The sequence below is a fragment of the Paramisgurnus dabryanus genome, chromosome 23, assembly GCF_030506205.2.
Source record: "Paramisgurnus dabryanus chromosome 23, PD_genome_1.1, whole genome shotgun sequence".
Taxonomy (NCBI): Eukaryota; Metazoa; Chordata; class Actinopteri; order Cypriniformes; family Cobitidae; genus Paramisgurnus; species Paramisgurnus dabryanus.
The window spans coordinates 12,567,315-12,590,499 of NC_133359.1; the positions used below are offsets into that span (position 1 = coordinate 12,567,315).

Below are 23,185 nucleotides of genomic sequence, written 5' to 3' on the forward strand. Positions count from 1 at the left end.
TCTTACATTATAATGTTTTATATAAAGTAGCTGCATATTTATTTTTGTAAAGTATTCATGCTTCGGTTTTACAATATTTATGACTTGTGCCTTACTAAGGAAAAGTTTGCTTTTAGCCTTTTACACAAAACAAACAATCTAACCATCACTGCCTCATTTTTGAGACTCCTTAGATGTAATAAATTAATATCAATGTACAAAACAATTCTTGATGTTGAGGTCATTACTACCTAACATATTTAAACATAAAAAACATGTGACATTTTATTAATGACACACCTGTCATATTAAGTGTTATCAATGAAGCTTGAAGAATGAAGAGTTTGCATATGTGAAGACTAAATAGGAATGTTTGATAGTTTCAAACAATAGGGGATCAGGGTTCAAACTGGATGTCCCGTATGCAGCAAAATTGTCGTCCATTTATGCTGGAGAAAAATTTAAACAAGTCCTTCTCTGAGACATCTGATTCAGGCTCTGTTTGGTCTACATGGATGACCACGGGTCTGGTGTTGAGGAAAGTGTCACTAAGCGGCCATTTCAGTCCAAGGTGATGCCGATGTATCTGGAAAACAAGATTTGAACGGTCATTTAATCTGAAAGCTAAACCAATAAGTGGTGAAAGATGGATTTCCAAAACATTTACCTTTATAAGTGTGCCATCATTACAGTGCCATACGATTCCTTCCACTCGACCCTCCTGACATTCCTGAAACCAGGAATTCAACTGCTGGAATTCCACTGGAGGGGGGTTTCTGATCTGTAGGATTCCGTGTGGTACCAAAACATGGATTGGATGTTTCTTACTTCCCAAACCTACAGAATTCTACAGTCAATGACTTGCTATAACAGCCAAAGCCTTAAAGGTTGTGGGTTTAATTCCCAGCGAATATAAACCTAAACAAACACTCTGATGAATCTTGATCATCAAATGTGGAGCTTAAAGACATAAATGAAACGTAAAATACTTGCCATATGGATTTCCGTTAACATTTGTCCCGATGAGCTCTAGGGTTTGCTCCATGAGGTCTGCCAGAGGGACACTGACAATCTCAAGCAGTCCTTCTTCTTTCCCTTGTACCCTCAAGACAAGTGCCACACCAGCGGGATAGTTAACCGCAGAGGCGTGCCAGCAGTACTGTTTATTGGAATGGTCAACAGGAACCCAGCCTTCATGAAGGAGAATATAAGCATGTCAATGGATGTGTCTACTTTCATCAGCGAGAAAGGAGTGTTGTGAAGACATCAGCTGACCTGGAATGTGCCCGTGTTCGTCAGGTACTGGATGACCGTTCTCATGCCGGACCCCGTGAGCAGGAATCCAGGACTCTGGCACTTCTCGGAAATCTTCATCTACGTTCCACACAAAGCCTGTATTTTGGTTGAAAATTAAAAATATTAGATTAAGTAATGTTTTTAAAATGTTTTAGTGCTAAAGGAATATTCCACTTTCATAAAAAAATCCAGATAATTTACTCACCCCCATGTCATCCAAGATGTTTATGTGTTTCTTTGTTCAGTCGAAAAGAAATTACGTTTTTTGAGAAAAACATTCCAGGATATTTCTCAGTTTAATAGACTTTATTGGGACCCCAACAGTTTACAGTTTCAATGCAGTTTAAAAGTGCAGTTTCAACGTAGTTCTAAACGATCCCAACCAAGGCAAAAGGGCCTTATCTAGCGAAACGATTTAATTTTTTTTCCAAGAAAATAACAAATATGTACTTTTAAACCACAACTTCACGTCTTGCACTAGCCATGTGAAGCGCCAGCGTAACATTACGTATTGCGTAATTACATTGGAACTCGAAAGGTCACGGGTTACATATGAAACGCACAATTGGGGAACATTTTAAAGAATAAACTGACAAAAAGACATTATTTAGTATCATTCCACATATAACAACGTCTGAACGGTCCTCTTTCTTCACACTTGTAAGTACTGAGGCGGTAGTTTTGCATACATTACACGTGACCTTTCAACGTGTTTATGTAATGCGTAACGTCAGGCTTGCGCGTCACACGGCTAGTGCAAGAGAACTTGTGGTTTAAAAGTACTTCTTTTTTATTTTTCTTGCCAAAAATGACAATCATTTTGCTAGATAAGACCCTTATACCTAGTTTGGGATCGTTTAGTGACGTTGAAGTTGCGTTGAAACGGCAATTTTAAACGGAATTGAAACTGTAAACTGTTGGGATCCAATAAAGTCTATTAAATTAAAAAAATCCTGGAAAATTTTCCTCAAAAAGTAAATTATCGGGATTTTTTATGAAAGTGAAATATTCCTTTAAGGGTTTAGGACAAAAATACCTTTACAGGTCTTCTGCGAATACTGGTACTTTTTTAATTTCTTGTCTGCCTGCTTGGTGGGTTTCCGGTCTAGGCGGGCCCAGAGATATATCTCCCCTTTAAAGAAAACAATCAGTAGAAGCTCAATCATCAAGAGTATCATATTGCTTTCAAATTACTTTCAATAAAGTCTGTAAAGAAGTGATAATTTGATAATTTTCTGTCTCGTTATAAATATTATACCCCTGTATTTGGTGACGTAGCAGCAGGTCCCATCAATCTTCTCCGTTGCAGTTGCGCAGTGAATATCAGCCTCGAGAGCTGCAGGGTTCACGTGCTCAGTGGCGACCACCTGAAATTGCTGAACAGGAAAAATAGTGCGTGTGAGCACCGTCAGCTTGGAGAATAAATCATTTAATAAATGGTATAAAAACGTGTAATGATTTTATTCACACATACTAGTGCTTTATAAACAGTGTGTCTGCTGTATAAAACGTGCTACAATTCAGTAAATAAGAATAATCGACACGTTCAAAATGATGACGCTGCAACACTGGACAGTAGACACGCGTCATATTCAGGCACATCATTTATTCATAACAATTTAAAGGGTTCTGGTAATGTGAAATGTGTGATAAATGCAGATTTTTAAAACCCACCTGACAGTCTCGTTTTCTGGACGGTTCATCTCTCACCTCCGTCAAAAACACACATGGGATTTTCTGCTGCACTGAACCCAATCGTCGCATTATTAGTGTTGTTTATTTGCGCTTTATTGATTAAATCGGATTAGCAGTTCATATGCTTTCAGTGTTATTTTCCTCCTCTCGTTCTGTTGTTGTGTTACGTTAAGGCTCGTTGTCGCCGCCTACTGGCACGGAGAGTGAACGGTTTATTTTGTAGACTGAGGATTGAAACGTTCCGATGAAAAACTATTAATCAAGAGTATTACTGAAAGAAAAAAACAACGTTAATTATCTTATTAATTGCATATTAAATTTAAGCTATTTTAATGCTAACACGTTTTATTAATACTATTTTGCCATTGCCAATATTTTTTACAAACATAATATTTATATTATATTCAAAATTTGTGTAAATGTCCTGTAAAACTTTTGACTATCTTACAATCATTATATATTATGTTAATATTAAATTTTTACGTTATTTGTTATATCAACGTTAATACATTATGTGAATTACATAGCAACTGTAGTGAGTCTAAACTAATGATAAAACTTAATTAAGCAAGTGATCACAAGTTTTTGCTGTTTTAAGTGTATACTAAAATCAACCAGTCCTGAAAACAGAAAGACTAAAAAACAATTTAATGCTAGTCATTTTAGTATTTAAGCCAACAAATGGCCTCTGAATTGCAAGAGCATCATATGCATTAATGACTCACGATTTCTCCTTCAATAAAAGTTTAAATTACAAAGGCAGAACTATATGTTAGTATCATTAATTTAAGCATAGCAAGTAGATATGTACACATGCTTGGTATTTTTTTAAATAATTTTACAATATGTCCCATGTAACTTGGACAGATAACAACTAGGCAAGTCTCTCAGAGTGCAAAACAAAGCTCCACAGGTATCATCCAGACCTTAGTAGGTCTCTACAAAGCACCAGTCATTCAGTACAATCCCACGGTGTGTTGCAAACTATTTCATGTCTCCGTCAGGCTTCATACTAAACGGCTCTAGACGTTCACTGTCAGGTAGCATGTTGTTGAGACGCTCCATCAGGGGTATCGTCTGGTCGATGCCCATCTGTATGCGCCTCAGAATCATGGACATCTCATTGACCTTTTGGATCTGCTCGGCGTACTTGGCGTAACGTTTTTGTCTCTCCTGCATGATGCTGAAAAGCGCTTCCACTGACAGGTCCATCTTTAGGGCAAAAACACAATTTTTATCACACATTTTTAAGTGAACTCTATACTTCTAACAGTATAATGTAAAGATATTTGTGGTGAATAATTTAAGAGAAATGATAGGATAGGCACCTCTTTGATCCTCTTGACCAGAGCGTTCTGGTCAAATGCGACAGCCTCTGCACACTGATGTAAATGATCTTGATATCGCACACACAACTGCAGTACCTGTGCTGAATCCAGCTTTTCTAAACAGACAGTACTGGGAGTGGTTTGCCCACTGAGCACACCTGAGTTGATGAGAGACTGAGTTGAAATATCAAGTTATCAAGAACAATTTATTCCAGAGATTAGCTGGCAAATTTGCTCTGTACCTTTGAGAAGAGGCTGGAAGGTGGGAATTTCTTGTAGCTTTATGACATCGGGATCATTATGGATGTTCCGCAATGACTGAGTTCCTTGGGTTACAACTACAATATCGTCCATTTTGGCCCTTTGCTTTGCTGGAGAGGGTACAACTGAAACAACATAAGGGAGGAATTATGATAAAACCAAATATAACATATATTAGATAATAAGAGATACCTACATTCTATCTATTTAAAACACTGATCATCATTGTATTCTCTTCAAATAAACAGTTTTTATTGATTCAACATTTAGTACCTGAAGTGTTTAAGTCTGAATGCTTGTGTTCAGCATCTCCACTCTGTTCAGCACCCATGGTGCACTGAATCTATGTAGTCAACACACTAACCCACTAAAAACAAGGGAACAAATCACAATCAACACATACAGTAATGTAAAGACCGATATGTACACATAATACATAGGATACGTATATAATTAAACATTTATTTAAATTTTTAACAAATGTGTATTACGTACCTTAATCTTACTCACAACAAAGGTTGTGAAACGATAAATCACAAAGCTGAGGCCGATAACACTGAAAAATTCAACGCAGTTTACACAAATACGGTATTATTATCACTAAATGTTAAAAATATGCATCCGGTCTGGTGACATGGAGCGCACGGTGATGACGTCATGGGTTTGTTTACATGTGACCATGGATTGACGTGATTCACTGGCCATATTGCACTTCATGCGGCCCCGCAAAATTTAACAGAAATATGACGTCAAAGTACCGCGAGAAATCATACGGAGGCGTCAGCGTTCGATTCGCTCTCGCGGAAATTTGACGTCATTCGCTTGTAGGTTATTGCAGTTCCGAATGAAGTTGAAGAAGCCTATTTCTACATCAACAGCTGTACAGTATTTATTTATTTTTTATATATTATATGCTATAATAGTATCTGTTTAACAATTTTACCTTTAAAGAAATCAAATCAATTAATTGATCGTATCTTAACACTAAACATTGCTGCAATGGAATGTATGTTGTATAGTATGCCCCTAAAAGGCAGATGAAATAGGCTTTATGCCCAGCTGCACTACTTTCTGAACTTCAGCCAGCTCCTTGTTTCCTGTCTGCCATTATTGGACAAACTGATTAATCCAGGTGTGTCTGATTATTGTTGTTGTGACTACTGAGGTCAGGCACACCTGGATTAATCAGTTTGTTTGTGACTACTGAGGTTTGTCCAATAATGGAAGACAGGAAACAAGGAGCTGTCTGAAGTTCAGGAAGTAGTGCAGCTGCCCAAGATATATTAACAATACATGTTATATATTTATCTTAATAATAATCATCAAGCCACAAAAAATATTTGTTTTACAACGTTGTTTTACAACGTTTACTTGTTATTATGGATTTCTCAATGCATACAAATATTGTACCTGTTATAGCTTTCACAGCAGGTAGGAAATATATTTAACCCCACCCATAATTATTGTTGGGTCAAGCTTATTTATTTGTCAAATAAATTGTTGTAAGATTTAAAATTCAGAATTGTTCAGACAACTCAGACACAGAGAGTATATAAACACCAAGCACACGCTTTTAATTTATGTTAAGCTGTAAACCAGAACAAAAGATGAGAATTTGTTTGGTATATCATGAAATATATGTTATTATACCACGGGCCTTTTGAATGCTTTATTCTGATTGACTGAGAAATGTTCTATGGGTGTTGATTATTTTTTGTAAAAATAGGCACCAGAGCATTTTTTGTGGTAACTGTGATAGGAATAATTGACTTGCTGGGTGTGCATTATTTTCTTATAATCAACGGCCCGTCGTTAATTATTCCTTACATATCACATACCTGGAAATGAATGTTGTGTAGGGGCTTTTTCCATTGCTTTAATCTGAAAATAAACTCTATTAATATGTCTGTAGTCCTCATTAAATTGACATTGAGATGTGTTCAACACATGCAACGGTAAAGTTAGATGAGTCTACACGGGGAATTAATGTTGCGTTAAGATTTGTTTGATCTCTGAGAAACTACATAACACAATACAGCACCATATCAACTGGCAGCACTGAAAACCGCCCCTTTACTGTGATCATCAGCCATATCGGTGAATCCCGAGAACCTAGATTGATTGGCTATCGCCAGTGTCAATCATTCCTCTGTGAAATGTAACCTTTATTCTGATTGGCCACAAGCAGCGCAACTATTTATCCAAAGATCCTATTTGTGCAAAATGTAGGTTAGTGGTCCGACAGTCACACGAAGGGAAGAAAAGTAGGTCAGAGACCGATTTCGTTTGTCACACTGTTCCTTACGGAGCGGACGTCAAAATACCGATTTAAACTGTGATGTTGAGCTATTCCTCCGGTAAGTATGACGATCTGATTTTTCAATATCCATTCTAAGCATCGCGATGAGTTATCGAGGAATTATATGCTGTTTTTGCCCTCTCGCATATTGATTTCAGGAGGAGGAGCATATGTGACATTTCTCAGGTTAAATACCTAAGAGTCCGTGTTGCTTCCACCCTAACAGAAACAATCGCGGTTTGAATGATTTTAACAAAAATCTTACATTTATAACAGAGAATAGGATTTGGTCTGTTTAGCCTCACATCCACACCCATCATCCATATGAGGTTAAGGGGCTGCGTTCCCTTTAAGATGTTAAAATACAGCGAGATGAAGTGAGATTTTGCGTGTTGTGTGGGTTGGTCACTTTGAACCGTGCCTGCTTTCATGTTTACCGTTTCTTCGTTGTAACACAGATTTTGCTACTTGGCTTTGAAAATTGTGGTTGTGTTTTACAGTCCAATAGGCCGCCTAATAACATTTTTGGCCATCGTCGAATGTTAGCGTCCAAAAATGATGCTCGACAGCGGACCTCACTAGATCTTACGTTAAATACAATATGATCATTCGCTGTTTGTTGTACTGTGTGCTGCGCATCATCACTATATTCATGTGACAACGCCAGTTTATTTGTTACTATACTGGAGTCAAGGGTTCGAGTCCCAATTGATAAGATGTATACAAGTTAGGTGATTTAAATAATTGCAGGTACGTTTGATGTCCAATGTCTTTTTTCCTGTAGTGGTTGTATTTCTAATTATTTTAATAAACTGGTACTCACTATCATGGATAACAAACTGTTACATGCCATATTAACAATATAATATTTTCTGTAATAAAGTGTCTAATACAGCTGAAAATCATGACTTCCTGTTGCCCGAATTAGTCAGTGTCAATTCTGTTACTGTCAAACTCTGTTACCAAGGTAACAGTGTTGACAGTGACGTGTGTGTGCGAGAGAGAGAGAGAAAGGAAGACTGCCTGTGTTACATACTGTCAACCCTGTTACGCTACCTTGGTAACAGAGTTGATGGTAACAGAATTGACACTGACTAATTCGGACAACAGGAAATTGTGGATGGGACCATAAATGCCGATACAGACAAATAATACCTGTGCGATAACGATTCTGAATCGCACAGCCGATATTATGCACAGCTTTTCATCTACTACAGCTTTTGATCAGTAGGAAGCCCTTATGAATCTGAAATTGCAGTTAGTTTGAGTCGTTTAGAGCATGCATTTGAAAAAGCAACACTCGTCAAACATAATCATTATACATATTCTTTATGACTATGAAAATACCTGAAAAGATTTTAAAAGAGTAATATAAATGTATGCTTAAGCCATTTCCTGCATAAGCGTAGTTAATGGTTCTTCTTCAGTGGCCCATATTGCGTTTCTGCACGAGAGCGCCCTCTGGCTTTTGGATGTAGCGGCATTTTAGGATAATTCATAAAGAAGCATATCAAGCATCATCAGCCCATCCCTACAGGAAATCGTAATTTTCAGCCATATAGGACACTTTTTACAGAAAATTGTATTGTTATTGCCTGAAATAATCAAAATAATTAAAACGATTTAAAATGACTTTGGACACCGAATCTACCTGCAGTTATATAATCACCCACAATGTGATTATATTTAATGTTAGTAATGGGAGAAACGAAGCTTTTCGAACCTTTGAATCAATTGAACCAATTGCTTTACAAATTGATTCAGTTTTTCGAAGCGTTTGAAACACCATACACGGTGGCGACACCTGCTGGTCAAAATAGTGTAAAAGCAGCAAGATCTCTCCAAACATTTTACACTTTTTACAAAATATTAGCAAGATTGTTCTAAACATATGTTTTTAAGAAAAATAAATTATTTAATTTAATTAAAACATAATTAAAAATGTATCCTGTGATTTAGTTTTATTTATTGCAAACAAATCATTAAAACAAACTCCTTTTTTAATTATGCATATTTTTGTCATTAAATCTGTCTATAAACAAAAAGTAGACAAAATGGTAGTGTTATTAGTCAGGAGTTCACCTACACTGGTCATTTGTGATCAACTCCCCCTAGTGGTGAATCGTCAAATTTTCGAAACAGATATGTCGTAACGAAGCCTGGTTTGCCAAAATCTAGTGACTTTGGCCAGTTTGAAACAAGCTCTGAACCAATGATTCGAAACAAAAGATTCATAAATGTTTCGAAGCCTCATGAAGCGTGCTTCGAAGTCGCCCATCACTAATGACAGTATGCACTAAGGTTGGCATGTTGGGTGACTTGTGTCATCCCAGTATGATTTGGGAACAAGCTAAGTGAAAGCAATGACATCTTGTGCAAAGATGTCATTAACATGACTGGTGTCACACATTTGCTTACATTTGATTAGTTCATGGTAATGTGGAGTATACACTCACATACACTAGTCAAAGTGGATCAAACCTTATATAAAAGTTGTCTTTGTGTTTTCAACAAAACCCATTCTTGTCTAAGGACAACTTTAATGAACGTTTTTGATCCACTTTAAATGTTGACTAGTGCAGTGGTTCCCAAACTTTTTCAGCGTGCGGCCCCCCTTGTGTATAGTGCATTTTTTGCGGCCCCCCGAAAGAAAATTTATGACAAAAACAGTTTTAAAATGTAATATTTTGATTAAACAAAACATAAAAAATTATACCAAATAGTGCTGTTGGTTAGTTGGCTTATTATTTTTTAGGTTTAATTACACAGAATTCATGATAAATGAATGTATTTTATAAAACATCATAAAACTGAGGCCCCCCTGGCACCATTTTGCGGCCCCCAGTTTGAAAACCACTGGACTAGTGTATTTATTTAGTATTTTTTTCCAAAAGTGACTTGTAGTCCATTTACGCTTAAGATTTTGTATCAGTTTGTGTGTTCCCGGGGATAAAAACCCCCTGCTAACCCAATGCTCTACCATCCGAGCTAAATGAACATGGAACAATACTTTTTGATGCAGTTTTAAAACATAAATAAAATAATAAACTCAAGTGTTTAGTTTGTTCTCCTCTTACACTTAAGCAATAGAAGGAACCTGTAGATTCTCTTAAAGGGGACATATCGTGAAAATCAGACAAATTTTCCATGTTTAAGTGCTGTAATTGGGTCCCAGGTGCTTGTATCAACCTAGAAAATGTGAAAAATAACAACCCAATAACTTAGTTTTGGTAAACCATTCTCTGTCAGAATGTGATTAAATAGGTCATTGAAATTAGGCTCCCCTTGTGATGTCAGAAGGGGATCTTATTATAATAATACCGCCCCTTAATCTGCACTATCCAAACACGTCACTGCCGTTTAGTGCTGAGATCAGCTCTTTGCATTTAAAAGGACACGCCCAAAACAGCACATTTTTGCTGACACCTACAAATTGTTGTGGCCTAAAACATTTGCATAGTATTGTATATTTAGACAGAGGTTTTTTTTTATATGTAATGATACTTGTTTTTGGTCATTACAAGTCTAACAAGTTATGTGAAAATGCTCTTTCCATATTTTAAGATGGGTGTGTGGCATAAAGTAGTTAAAGTAGCTGCATTCCAACAGTAGTGCATTGCTATAAACGCTCATTATTAAGGCATTACTTGTCTCTGCCTTTATCCACAACATCAGCTCCTAAAATCATCCATATGATGCCTGGATAAGAAACATTAGGTATAATCCAAAAAATTTGACCAGATAATCCAATGGTTGTAGGACTAAAACATCAGTAAAAAGTGTTATCAGTATTTGATAAGACTTATTTTTGTTCTTTCTGCTTGTTTTTTTTTCTTTTTTGGTTTGCGTTTTCTTTGCCGTTGAGTCTCTGAAGGCAAGCCCACGCATTCAAGAATAGAAGAGATGGGTGGAGTAATGATGCTTTGTCAGCTGTGCGTCAGTACTCTACAAAGACAAAAAACGAAAACCACATATTTTATGCTGTGTCGCTTAGACTATAAAGTTTTATTGCCCTTAAAGAGATGCAGATTAATAAATGCACCATGCGTCATCACAATTCAACACGGCTGTTTGGAAGGTCACCCGAGGTCTGTTAATTTCGGCAGAAAATTCCCTCTGAATAGCGAGGACTCCCGTTTCATTGACGTCGGAAGAAAATGGGTCTTCCGGTTCTTGCTTTCTACCAGTTATGTTTTACAAATCAAAATGTGGCCTAGATTGCATGCTTTCCAAGGGTTTCCTGGCAACCAGTGCAGGTCAATGATGGACCTTATTTCTACTTGCGTACGTGTGAGAAGTGTGGCGGTGTGAGATGGTCTCTTGTAGGCAAAGCATAAAACTAACTTTGGTGTTTTAGGAAGTTATATCAAATTGTAAACAATAGATGGGGTATGACTTGGGTTAGTGTTAAATGAATAGTTCACCTGAAAATGAAAATCCTCTTATAATCTACTCCCACTTATGCCAACACAGATGATTCAGGACTCTATCAAAATGCTTCCAACCTTTACCATGTTTTGTAAATGTATTTATTTATAAACCCACTTGAATACTTTTTCGATGAATAATTGACCTTTTTGGAGCTTCAACATTATTACAAAGCTAGAAAGAGCCTGAATATTATATAATTATACCATATACTGAATATATATATTTTTGGGTGAACCGTTCCTCAAAACGTAATATTTCAAGAGAGATGTTATGGCATACCTGTGGTCTCCGTGACTAATTCACGGATAAGCTTTTCCATATTACTGCTAGTGCTAATGCTTTACAGAGTTGTATATCATTGCCAAAGCATTGCAAAGTGCAGTTGCTAAGGCCTTTAAGTGTTTTGTAAAGGCAGTTGCTAGGGTGGCCAACCCAAGTCAAAATCCTGGCACACCCTGAGGTCTGTATGATGTTCTGGTCGCTAGATATATTATGGATCATACATGTGACAGCACAGCGTTAGCCAAAGTGACTTTTGTGAAATTTGGGGTTTGTCTAAAATTCATGTTCTGATAGATGTTCCCATAGCTTAAAGGAAAACACCACCATTTTTCAATATTTTACTATGTTCTTACATCAACTTAAGACAATTTAATCTTTTTTCAATGTGTGCACTTTTAATCTTTGTACAGCACCTCGTGAATGTGTTAGCATTTAGCCTAGCCCCATTCATTCCTATGGCTCCAAACAGGGATGAATTTAGAAGCCACCAAACACTTCCATGTTTTCCCTATTTAAAGACTGTTACATGAGTAGTTACACAAGTAAGTATGGTGGCACAAAATAAAACTTTTGTTTGGAGCCATAGGAATGAATGGGGCTAGGCTAAATGCTTACACATTCAAAGCGCTGTACAAAGATTAAAATGCACGCATTTAAAAAAGCTAGGTATGTATTAATTCATCTAAGTTGAGGTAAGAACATAGTAAAATATTGAAACTGTGGTGTTTTCCTTTAACATGTAGAATAAGGCACTACTGGGTTTAAATCCCAAGAAGCACATTAACTAATATACACTTTTATTACACTATAAGTCACTTTGGATAGGGATTTACTTAAAATAAAAGTATCTGGCAAATGCATACATTTTGAAGTATGAGTTATAAACATATGCATTGGCAAGTACAACTAATTATCAATACAGGAATCTTTTATGAATTAATACTAGTTTACTGGATACAATTAGTTTTAATTTCTTGGTTTTGCAAGTAACTACCTACTAATTTTAGTTTTGACTTATGTTAAGTTGACATTACTTATAAAAACAAGTTTAAATTGTTTACCTTAAAGTGGACATTTCACAATACTTTTTTAAGATGTCAAATAAATCTGGTGTCCCCAGAGTACATATGTAAGGTTTTAGCTCAAAATATCAGATAGATAATTTATCATAAAATGTTAAATTTGCCACTTTGTAGGTGTTAGCAAAAATGTGCTGTTCTTGGGTGTGTCCTTTAAATGCAAATGAGCTGATTTCTGCACTAAATGGCAGTGTTGTGGTTGGATTAAGGGGCGGTATTATCCACTTCTGAGATTACAAGGGGAGCCATATTTCAAAGACCTATTTTTTACATGTTTGCAGAGAATGATTTACCAAAACTAAGTTACTGGGTTGATCTTTCTCACATTTTCTAGGTTGATAGAAGCACCGGGGACCCGAATATATGGAAAAAGTCTGATTTCCATGATATGTCCCCTTTAATAAAAAGCTTAGGAATAGTTTAAATGTATGGTGGTCATCATCACTTGTAAACAATCTTTTTCCTTTGCAGGTTTCTGTCGCAGGTAGGACATGCTTTGAACACCGCTGCTGTATTGAATTCGTACGGTGTGTGTCTCATCCTACGTACAAACACACAGATAACACAATGCATTTATTGCCGTTAAGATTCAGATATTCAGTGTAAATAAAAAGTTTTTGTGTTGTTTTGTAGATGATCTAATGGCAGACCAAAGGATGGACATTTCCTCCACGATGAACGAGTTCATGTCACAGAGCTCTGCAGATCTTATCAGTAGCTCTATCGGCAGCTCGGGCATGGACTACACCCGCAAGAGAAAGGGCAGCACCACAGAATACCAGTAAGTCAATACAATACACTGATGATTATTACATTCATTTATTGCATCATAATGTGAAAATGATTAACAAAACGGTGCTGAAATGTTTTCGGTATACTTTTAGGTTTCGAAATTAAAAATCAGTATTTCAAATAAGGACCTGATAGGTTATGCCCATAGTCAAAGATGGAGGGTGCATCATAGACTTACATTGTAAAAAAATAATATCTGAAAAAGCCTATCGATGTCTTGCGCCAATGACGTCATTTGGAGCCAAAGTCTGTAGTGGCCGTGAGGTGGAGCTGCAGTATCAAGGCCCCGCCCACTTTCCAGTTTGACTTAATCACAGACACACAAATCAAGTCGTCACACCCGTTTTTAAAGGGATAGTTCACCCAAAAATGAAAATTCTGTCATTATTTACTCTCATGTTGTTACAAACCTGTATAAATTTCATTGTTCTGATGAACACAAAGGAAGATATTTTGAGAAATGTTTGTTACCAAACCGTTCTTGGACCCCATTCACTTCTATAGTAGGAAAAAAGAATACTATGGAAAAGTATTATGGATAGTTTTGGCTTTAATTTTCAGGATGTGTGGCATGCCTGGTTATGCCTAAAAAAAATCCAAGCACATTGAAACTATTAAAAGTAAAAGAGGTTGTGTCGGGTAGAGATGCTTTTGTATAATTTCTAGGGATGTCTATCTGTGATTACATGTATATATCTATTTTAACCAGTTAACTGTCACTTACTCACTGTCCCGTGAGCGGGACATTCGAGTTTACTTCAGTATTTTCCATGTAAATGTTAATCTATCATGAAAAACTATATATTGTTGGAAAGGTTTAAGAATGTGTTTTAACAGTAAGAACATAAACAAGCGGCTGTCGCGGTCCGCACGTAACTTCCGGTAAACTCCGCTAAGAATAAATAACAACAAAGTTCTTTAAACGTAGTTTATTAATATAACAAGCAAAAAAACAACACATAGATTACCTAGGAAACCAAAACATTTGTTATTTTCGACGAGGCATTCGTTCAAGAGATCAGTTTAGTAACTAGTCAGACCATTAAAAAACCAAAACCGGAAGTAAGGTTCGGATCCAGACGTGTATCATGTGTGTCCGATGAAACCGTCTATATTATAAAACCTTTTAGCAGTAAAAGTAATGCAGTGACTGTAATTTATTTATTTGTGACAAGAGTATGCGGCAAACCAACACAAACCAAATTTTTTATAATTTTATGTATAAAATAATACTTGATTGCATTCTTTTTTATTTATTACAAAAATTTAAATGGCTATAACATTTTTTTTTCTTATTTAATATTTTCACCTCCAGACACTTCCGTTAAAACCTTTAAAGTGTCTTCATTAAAACCAGACCAAAAAATGCCAGTGTTATATTAATTTGAAGGGGTACATCACCTTTTCAACCCCACTCAAAATATCTAAAATACTATTTTATTATTAAAATTGTTTTGCTTGGTAGATTTTTAATAATTAAACTTTTTTTGTCTTACAGAATTGATGGCTTTTCATTTGAGTAAGTATGTTTTGACATGTTAGTGATGTTAAAAACACAATAAAATTAATAATCATTAACTTTAATGACATTGCGCCATAGAGGTATATTAATGTTTGTCATAAATGCTTTATTTCATCACCTTACTGACCTCATTAACATGAACTTTCGCAGTGATAGCATGGACACAGACAAAGATAAGACACTCGGAAGGTAAATAAATGTATTTGTATGCATTGTTGAGTTTAAAGATGGGAAAGCAGGTTAATCAATTGATATTTATTGATTAACACACTATAAAAATCATTGTTTTATTTATTCAGAGATGAGCAGCATGGCCGGATCAAAAATGCCAGGTAAAGTCAAGATGAGTGTTTCACCTAATGTGTCATTTATGGAAATATGTTTTGATGATCGTATCTGAATATTAACAAGTCAACTCCTCATCTTTCTTTAGGGAAGCTCACAGTCAGATAGAGAAGAGACGCAGGGATAAAATGAACAGTTTTATAGATGAGCTGGCATCTTTAGTTCCCACTTGTAACGCCATGTCTCGCAAGCTGGACAAGCTCACTGTACTTCGCATGGCTGTCCAACATATGAAGACTTTAAGAGGTACGAACTCCACCACAAAGCTTGTCCAAACGTAACAGTTTACATCTGAAAATAATGCTTTGCTTTTTATGCTTTTTCTATTTTGTTTCATGTAGGGGCCACCAACCCATACACGGAGGCAAACTACAAACCAGCATTCTTGTCGGACGATGAATTAAAGCACTTAATTTTGAGGGTGCGTTTGAAATATCGCATCCAAGCTTTTGGTAAACCTTTAAGAGAACATCATCGGTAAAATTCTCATTTTACTTTTTCCACAGGCTGCTGATGGCTTTCTTTTTGTAGTTGGTTGTGATCGTGGAAAGATCCTCTTTGTGTCGGAGTCCGTTTACAAAAGTCTCAATTACACACAGGTATGTTTCGATATGACTTTAATGATGTCACGGTACTCTGTTTGGAGATTATATAAAATAACCAATTCATTTCAAATCATCAGAATGATCTGATCGGCCAGAGTTTGTTTGACTACCTACATCCGAAAGACATCGCCAAAGTAAAAGAGCAGCTGTCATCGTCCGACACAGCCCCACGGGAACGACTTATTGATGCCAAAAGTAGGCACCATTTATTTATTTATTGTATGCTTCAGTTAAAGGCGGGGTGCATGATTGTTTTTTTATTGTGGAAAAGCAAGTCGGGCAGAGTACCAAAACACACTTGTAGCCAATCAGCAGTAAGGGGCATGTCTACTAACCAACATCATTGCCTGATTTCAAATATCAACATTGGCTTTCAGAGATCTGAAAAAGTAATATTTGACCCAAATATTCTTATAATTCACTCACCCTTATGCCATCCCAGATGTAACTGAGTTCCTTTCTTCAATACAAACTATTTCATAATATGTTGCCATGTTATCTTTTTAAATGGGAGCCAAAATGGCGAAACTATAAAAAGTACATATGAGAAACTCTGATGCTAGAGCCGCTAAACGCCACCTCAGACAAAAAAATAGAGATAATGATGACCGAATGCTCTCAGCACGTATTATACATTCATCAAATACTAAATTTCTCTATTCTGCTTAGCACAAAGGACGATATTTGTAATAAAGCAGGAAACAGAAGCACCATTGACCTCCATAATAGAAAAAAAACTACTATGCAAGTCAATGGTGCTCAAAAGCGGTTTGGTTACAAACATTGCTCAAAATTAGAGCTGGGCATAGATTAATCTAGATTAATCTCATACAAAATAAAAGCAATTTTTTGCATAACATATGAGTTTGTGCTGTGTGTAATTATTATGTATATATTAATACACACACACACACACACACACACACACACATTCATGTATGTATTTAAGAAACATTTACATGTGTGTGTATATATATGTATTTATATTTTTCTATATTCTAAATTATATATAAATTCAAAAACCGATATTTAAATAAAAAATTCACTAAATGTATATATTTGTATGTGTGTGTGTTTAAATATACATAATATTTACACACATCACAAACTCCTATATTATGCAAAAAATTACTTTTATTTTGTATGAGATTAATCTATGCCCAGCCCTACTCAAAATATATTTTTATGTGTTCAGCAGAACAAAGAAATAAATACAGGTTTGTAAAACATGAAATGATTAAATGATGACCCAATATTTATTTTTTGGGTGAACTGTCCCTTTAAAGAATCTGCAGGAGCAACTAATAATTGAACATTATTTTATTTATTTGTATGTGCATCCAAATCGAATCTTTTAAAAGACACTTTGACACACATTGGTCTTTTTTTTTCTATTAAAGCTGGTCTTCCTGTGAAGACCGACATCACTCCAGGCCCCTCCAGACTGTGTTCAGGGGCCCGTCGATCCTTCTTCTGTAGAATGAAATGCAATCGTCCATCTGTCAAAATGGAGGACAAGGACTTTCCCTCAACTTGTTCCAAAAAGAAAGGTATCATTTGTCATTGACCTTGACCATTTCTTGCGGTTGCGTGAAGCAAGGGTTAATTGCATTTAGGTTATTATTGGACAGTTAATCATTTGACATAAACAGTACAATATCTATTCTAAGATGTGCCTAAATAAATCAAATGTTTACCGTTAGGTTTCTTTACCAATGCCATCTGTTCTTTCTCTACAGCAGACCGCAAGAGTTTTTGCACTATTCATAGTACCGGCTACCTAAAAAGTTGGCCACCCACCAAGATGGGCTTGGACGAGGACAACGAACCCGATAACGAGGGCTGTAACCTTAGCTGTCTGGTGGCCATTGGTAGGCTGCATCCACACATCGTCCCCCAGCCCATGAACGGTGACATTCGCGTCAAGCCTACGGAATACGTCTCTCGCCACGCCATCGATGGCAAGTTTGTTTTCGTTGACCAGAGGTAAGAGCGTTTAACTTGTTTCACATCATCTACAAAAATAATGTTTGTGTGATTTAATGAAAGCCTAACAGACATCATAGAAGTTCAAAAGCTTTTTTTTATTTTAAATTTAGGCTGTAAACTCAAAGATATACAAGTAAATATTTAAAGGTCCAGTGTGGGTTTTTTAGTGGCATCTAGCGGTGAGATTGTGAATTGCAACCAGTGGCTCAGTTTTGGCTACTGTAGAAACATGGCGGCGACTTCCATGTAAGGAGACCCGCTGTGTATGTAGATAAAAGCGTCTCATTTTAAGGTAATAAAAACAATACAGTCCATTTATACACCACTGATAATATAGTTATGTATATTATATTGCTTTTCTGTCAAGAGATCTTTCTAAAAGTCCCACATTGCACCTTTAAGTATTGATGTTTAGTTTAGGTATGTGTCTGATTTATGATGCATTGGTTCATAATCACAGTTCATTGTTTGCATTTAGGGCGACAGCCATTTTGGCGTACTTACCCCAGGAGCTTTTAGGAACATCGTTTTATGAGTATTTTCATCAAGATGATATCGGTCACCTTGCTGAGTGCCACAGACAAGGTTTGTTTATTACTTTGTAATTTTCAACAAAATTGCTAATGTATTTGTTTTGACTTTACCGCTGATATCAAACTGAGCAACATTGTGATTATCACGAATTTCCATTAAAGAGTTTGTCATTAACTCTCTTCCCGCCAGCGTTTAAAAAAAAGTTGCCAGCGAGCACCAATACTTTTTTATACATTTTCACAAAAGTTTAATGCCTTCCAAAAAACTTTCTACTTTAAATATACAGACAGACAGATAGAGATTAAATGAAAAACAGACCCTCTGTCTTAAAAAAAAAAAAAGCATTTCATCCTTTCGTCATTTATTCGCTTTTATCATCTCTCAAACATGGGTAGTAGGGTCCTTCAAAAATACAGAATTTTGAGCAAAAAGATTAGAAGATAAGATCTTTTGATTATCGTCCTGAATCTGATCTCTAACAAAATTCCTTTACAAAAATGCAATTATTTCAGCTTTTTGCTAAAAAATTGTATTTTTGAAGAGACTTACCCATATTTTTAAGGGGAATTAAGAAAGAGAACAAATGAGGGTGTGAGTTAGTTTTTTCATTCAATATATTTGTATGTTTTTATATTTACTGTATTTTCCGGACTATAAGTCACACATTTTTTTCATAGTTTGGCTGTATATCGTATAGTCAGGTGCGACTTATACGTCAAAAGTAATTCATACTGACTAACATGAACCAAGAGAAAACATAACCGTCTACAGCCGCAAGAGGGCGCTATATGCTGCGGACACCTATTCAGCCTGTATGTTCTGTATGCTATTGTTTACATTAGCTGAATAACCCTTAATGTGTTACGTTGACACGTACGGACAGCTATTCAGCCTGTTGTTCTGTGAGCTATTGTTTAGTTCAATTATTTTTTTTTAGTTGAATACTACTTTTTGACTTTTTTGACTAATGCGACTTATACTCCGGAGCAACTTACAGTCCGGAAAAGACGTGTAGAAGAAAATTTTCCTGGAAGGCATTTTTGTGAAACTTTTGTGAAAATCACAAAAAATGCTGGCGGGCAACTTTAAAAAAAAAAGGCTGTGGGGAATGAGTTAAAACCATGAATGCTTTAATGTTTGGTGAGTTTGGTAAGGGCGCCATATAGTGGATGAGGGCGGAAATATGGATAAAATCCTGTCATTGGCAGGGAAGCGTTTTCTCTAGTAAGATAACTTTTCAACTGCGGTGAGAGAGTTAATCATACCATTAAATTTTGTTTTTTGGCCAACACTACTGTTTTTAGTATTGAAATGACATTCTTTTATAGCACTTGTTTCACTAATGTCACTATCTTATCATAATTATACCAGTCTGTTATAGATTTGTAATAAATTAATTTATGAATTTTTAGTTAACAATAAATATATGTTTATTTCAGTGCTACAGATGAGAGAAAAGATCAACACAAACTGTTACAAGTTCAAGATAAAAGACGGTTCCTTCATCACCCTGAGAAGCCGATGGTTCAGCTTCATGAACCCCTGGACCAAAGAGGTGGAATATATAGTCTCTACAAACACTGTGGTTTCGTAAGTGTCAAGTCAAAACAAATCACAGATGTAAATGTTTGAGTAAATGTTCAAAGTGTTCAGCCAGAATAGATTCATGCCTTTGTTGAGCAGAGTAAATATTTTCACAGGCACCGACATAAATTATGGTCAAACAAATGTGGCTTGAGGTCAGGACAACACCATTAATCTTTAGAATAAATTACTTTATTTGGATAAGATTTTATCCAAAGTGACTTGGAGTGCATTAAAAGACATACATTTTGTAGTACCTGGGAATCAAATCCATGTCCTTGGTGCTGTTAACAAAGTGCGCTACCAATTGAGCTAGGTGTTTTTAACATTATCAAAATGTTTAACTTTTTGATGTAACCATGATGGTGTGGGCATGGAAAATTAAAATTGACCAATAATTTGGTCTAACCTTCACAATCCACCCAAATCTCAGTGAATACAGTCTAGTCCCACTGTATGCTACTTTACACACAGTGGATTGCAAATGTAGTGAATGAAAACCGATAAAAGTAGTCCTGAAATCTAATCATTGCTAATAATTCTTTATTTTAGAGGCAGTATGCTTGAAGGAGCAGATCCTAGTTTTTCACAATCCGCTTCCTCGCCTCAGAGCATGGACAGCGTTTTAACATCAGGAGATGGTGAGATCAGTTTCCAGCTATTCATCAACCCTTTGTAAATTTGGTTTGCAATTTTTGGCCAACAGGCTTTCATTGTTTTATTCTGTACTGCTAAGTCTGTCCAAGAGGTCTTTTATAAGGGCAGACCAACCCTTGACTTATTTGATCTCTTGGTTTAACTTCCTTTTAATGTTATTGTTCTGTAGAGTTCTCTGGAAAGTCATCAAAATGTTTGGTCTGGCATCACCTTAATGGTTTGAGACCTAATAAGTTTGTGTGTGTGTGTTTGTTTGTTTATAACAGGTGGAGGGAAACGGGCCCTTCAAACTGTTCCTGGCATACCAGGAGGGACTAGAGCAGGAGCTGGGAAGATCGGACGTATGATTGCGGAGGAAGTAATGGAGATTCAGAGGTATGAGAAAACACACAGCACTATTAGGTTGTGGTGAAATATAGCTTCAAAGCAACGTTTCTCATAATGAATATCTCTTACCCAGGATCCGGGGCTCCTCCCCCTCCAGCTGCGGATCCAGTCCTTTGAACATCACTGCCACTCCTCCACCTGACACCTGTTCTCCGGGAGGCAAGAAAGTAAGAGGACCTCCTCATAAATCACTTACATCTGATATTAATATCAGTATGTCTATAAAACATTTGCTTGTTTTAGATTCAGAATGGTGGAACTCCAGATCTGCCTTCAGCAGGAATTGTGCCTGGGCCAGATTCAATAGGATATCCATATTCAAATAATTCTTTAATGAGTAAGTAAACAGACTATTAATAGAGTAAATCACGTTTGGAATATCCTTATGTAATGCATACAAACACATTTTTCTCCCCAGGTGATAATTCCCATCTTAGTATTGACATCATGGAAGAACCAGGATCCAGCAGCCCAAGCAATGATGAGGCAGCCATGGCCGTTATAATGAGCCTCCTAGAAGCTGACGCTGGCCTGGGCGGACCTGTGGATTTCAGTGACCTGCCTTGGCCTCTGTGAAACCACAGTGGAGTCCCGCAAAGCTACGTATTGGGCCCAAGGTTAAACGGTTTAAACCGCAGCTCCCCACGGCCAATTAAAAGGAACCACAGTGTGTGCACTAGTGTGTGGAGAATTAAGGCTGCTTTCGTTAGATGTAGGACCTTTGACTTGAAGCACACAAAATGGTTAAATTTCATCTTTTACAACCCACCTGCCAAACTGAAACTTTGCATTATACTTGCCTCACACAAACAATCTGACCTTCCCATTTCTCTGTAGATATCAGCCTGTATTATCCATTTGGTACCCATCAACAAATACGGATCTTTCTATACATGTATAAAAATACATTTTTGTTTGTGTTTTAATGTTTTTACACTACAAAAGTTGTTGTTAAATATTCTATATGAGGATTGTAACTAATATTGTAATTCTATTATGTAAGAATTCTTTATGCAAAATATATATGGTTAAAGTGTATTGTATCAGCAGTGGATATTTTTAAAATAAAAAAACGATTTCTTGACTTTAACTGATTATTACAGATATTTTTGTCACAGTGACACATTTTAATATTAACAGCAAAAGGTTTGCTGGCTGTCACAGACTATTGATGCCTTTTTGCGTGTTTTAATATTTGTTTTATTCAAAGATGCCAGGTATTCTTATGCCTGATGTTTCTCTGGCTTTTGATTGGTCTGTGGCGGAGATATTTTTGTTCCATGTTGCCATCCAGTGGTGAAATCTGTGAGCAAATGAAATGTTGTTGCCAAGGGAAAGATGATGGTTTTATAAAAAATGCAGTCGAGTTCTGGATTATGAGCTCAATTAGAGCCACTGTGGATAACTTTAAAAGGTTGAATGCAAGGGATGTTCATGGATATGAACACTGTAAATGTCATTAAACATTGTTGATCGGCTTAAAATGAAATAAACATTTTGGAGGTTTATATGCAAAAGGCAATCTAACAAAACCTGTCAAGAACACGGCCAGGATATATTTAATCCCGGAATTAAGAGAAAAACAATTTGCGTTTAAAGAATGACGACTTAATTATCCACGACCATTAAGGTAATTTTTATTAAAGATAACTACTTTAACAAAAAGCACATTTTGAGAATATAGTAAAATAGTGTTAAAAAATTATATAGTTTAGGTTAGGGGGTTACAGCCATACAAAAATGTTATACCCACACCGATATTCGGCTACTTTGACTGGCATCTACCGATATACCAATTTCGATTACTTAGGATAACATCTACCGATATTTGCAAAATCCTTGTAATGGCATCTACCGATATTCGGATACTTGGAATGACACCTAGCGAAATTCGGTTACTTTGAATGCCCCCTTACAATATTATGCTGCTTGGGATGACAGCTGGCAATATTCAGTTTCTTTGAATGATGCCTACCGATATTCTGAAAGACTTTTGATGGCATCTACCAATATTCTGTTACTTTGGGATGAAATCTGGCATCTAGCGATATTCGGTTACTTGGAATGGCATCTGGCTATATTCTGCTGTTTGGGATGACATGTAGCAATATTTGGTGACT

General features: G+C 36.3%; 3 protein-coding genes across 3 annotated transcripts; 1 reads left to right on the forward strand and 2 right to left on the reverse strand.

Moving 5' to 3' along the window:
- Positions 1 to 376: 376 nt before the first annotated feature.
- On the reverse strand, positions 377 to 3,142 carry rlig1 (RNA 5'-phosphate and 3'-OH ligase 1). Its single transcript, XM_065291774.2, has 7 exons — positions 2,950 to 3,142; positions 2,534 to 2,651; positions 2,312 to 2,407; positions 1,255 to 1,371; positions 973 to 1,170; positions 647 to 816; positions 377 to 565 (listed from the first exon to the last, which is right to left on the reverse strand). Exons 1-7 carry the CDS (start codon positions 3,037 to 3,039, stop codon positions 377 to 379), a joined length of 978 nt encoding a protein of 325 aa, XP_065147846.1. The 5' UTR covers positions 3,040 to 3,142.
- Positions 3,143 to 3,297: 155 nt separating this feature from the next.
- borcs5 (BLOC-1 related complex subunit 5) lies at positions 3,298 to 5,224 on the reverse strand. The gene is made up of 5 exons (XM_065292387.2): positions 5,055 to 5,224; positions 4,833 to 4,926; positions 4,541 to 4,684; positions 4,299 to 4,456; positions 3,298 to 4,182 (listed from the first exon to the last, which is right to left on the reverse strand). The coding sequence occupies exons 2-5, from the start codon at positions 4,888 to 4,890 to the stop codon at positions 3,955 to 3,957; spliced, it is 588 nt and encodes a 195-aa protein (XP_065148459.1). The 5' UTR covers positions 4,891 to 4,926; positions 5,055 to 5,224; the 3' UTR covers positions 3,298 to 3,954.
- A 1,554-nt stretch (positions 5,225 to 6,778) lies between these two features.
- On the forward strand, positions 6,779 to 22,141 carry bmal1a (basic helix-loop-helix ARNT like 1a). Its single transcript, XM_065275580.2, has 19 exons — positions 6,779 to 6,916; positions 13,122 to 13,177; positions 13,284 to 13,431; positions 14,941 to 14,961; positions 15,115 to 15,153; positions 15,264 to 15,296; positions 15,398 to 15,555; positions 15,651 to 15,730; positions 15,816 to 15,908; positions 15,992 to 16,109; positions 17,315 to 17,464; positions 17,654 to 17,900; positions 18,382 to 18,488; positions 19,877 to 20,027; positions 20,574 to 20,662; positions 20,945 to 21,053; positions 21,139 to 21,232; positions 21,309 to 21,402; positions 21,484 to 22,141. Exons 3-19 carry the CDS (start codon positions 13,292 to 13,294, stop codon positions 21,639 to 21,641), a joined length of 1,881 nt encoding a protein of 626 aa, XP_065131652.2. The 5' UTR covers positions 6,779 to 6,916; positions 13,122 to 13,177; positions 13,284 to 13,291; the 3' UTR covers positions 21,642 to 22,141.
- The last annotated feature ends 1,044 nt before the right edge of the window (positions 22,142 to 23,185 follow it).

Coding starts and splice junctions, on each gene's coding strand:
- rlig1 (XM_065291774.2), bottom strand. CDS start 3,039: ATGCGACGATTGGGTTCAGTGCAGCAGAAAATCCCATGTGTGTTTTTG. Junction 2,408..2,533: donor CTACGTCACCAAATACAGGG/GTATAATATTTA, acceptor TTTTCTTTAAAG/GGGAGATATATCTCTGGGCC. Junction 817..972: donor TGTTAACGGAAATCCATATG/GCAAGTATTTTA, acceptor AGAATTCTGTAG/GTTTGGGAAGTAAGAAACAT.
- borcs5 (XM_065292387.2), bottom strand. CDS start 4,890: ATGGGTGCTGAACAGAGTGGAGATGCTGAACACAAGCATTCAGACTTA. Junction 4,457..4,540: donor CTTCCAGCCTCTTCTCAAAG/GTACAGAGCAAA, acceptor TCATCAACTCAG/GTGTGCTCAGTGGGCAAACC. Junction 4,183..4,298: donor TGGTCAAGAGGATCAAAGAG/GTGCCTATCCTA, acceptor TTTGCCCTAAAG/ATGGACCTGTCAGTGGAAGC.
- bmal1a (XM_065275580.2), top strand. CDS start 13,292: ATGGCAGACCAAAGGATGGACATTTCCTCCACGATGAACGAGTTCATG. Junction 16,110..17,314: donor ACGACTTATTGATGCCAAAA/GTAGGCACCATT, acceptor TTTCTATTAAAG/CTGGTCTTCCTGTGAAGACC. Junction 18,489..19,876: donor TGCTGAGTGCCACAGACAAG/GTTTGTTTATTA, acceptor TGTTTATTTCAG/TGCTACAGATGAGAGAAAAG.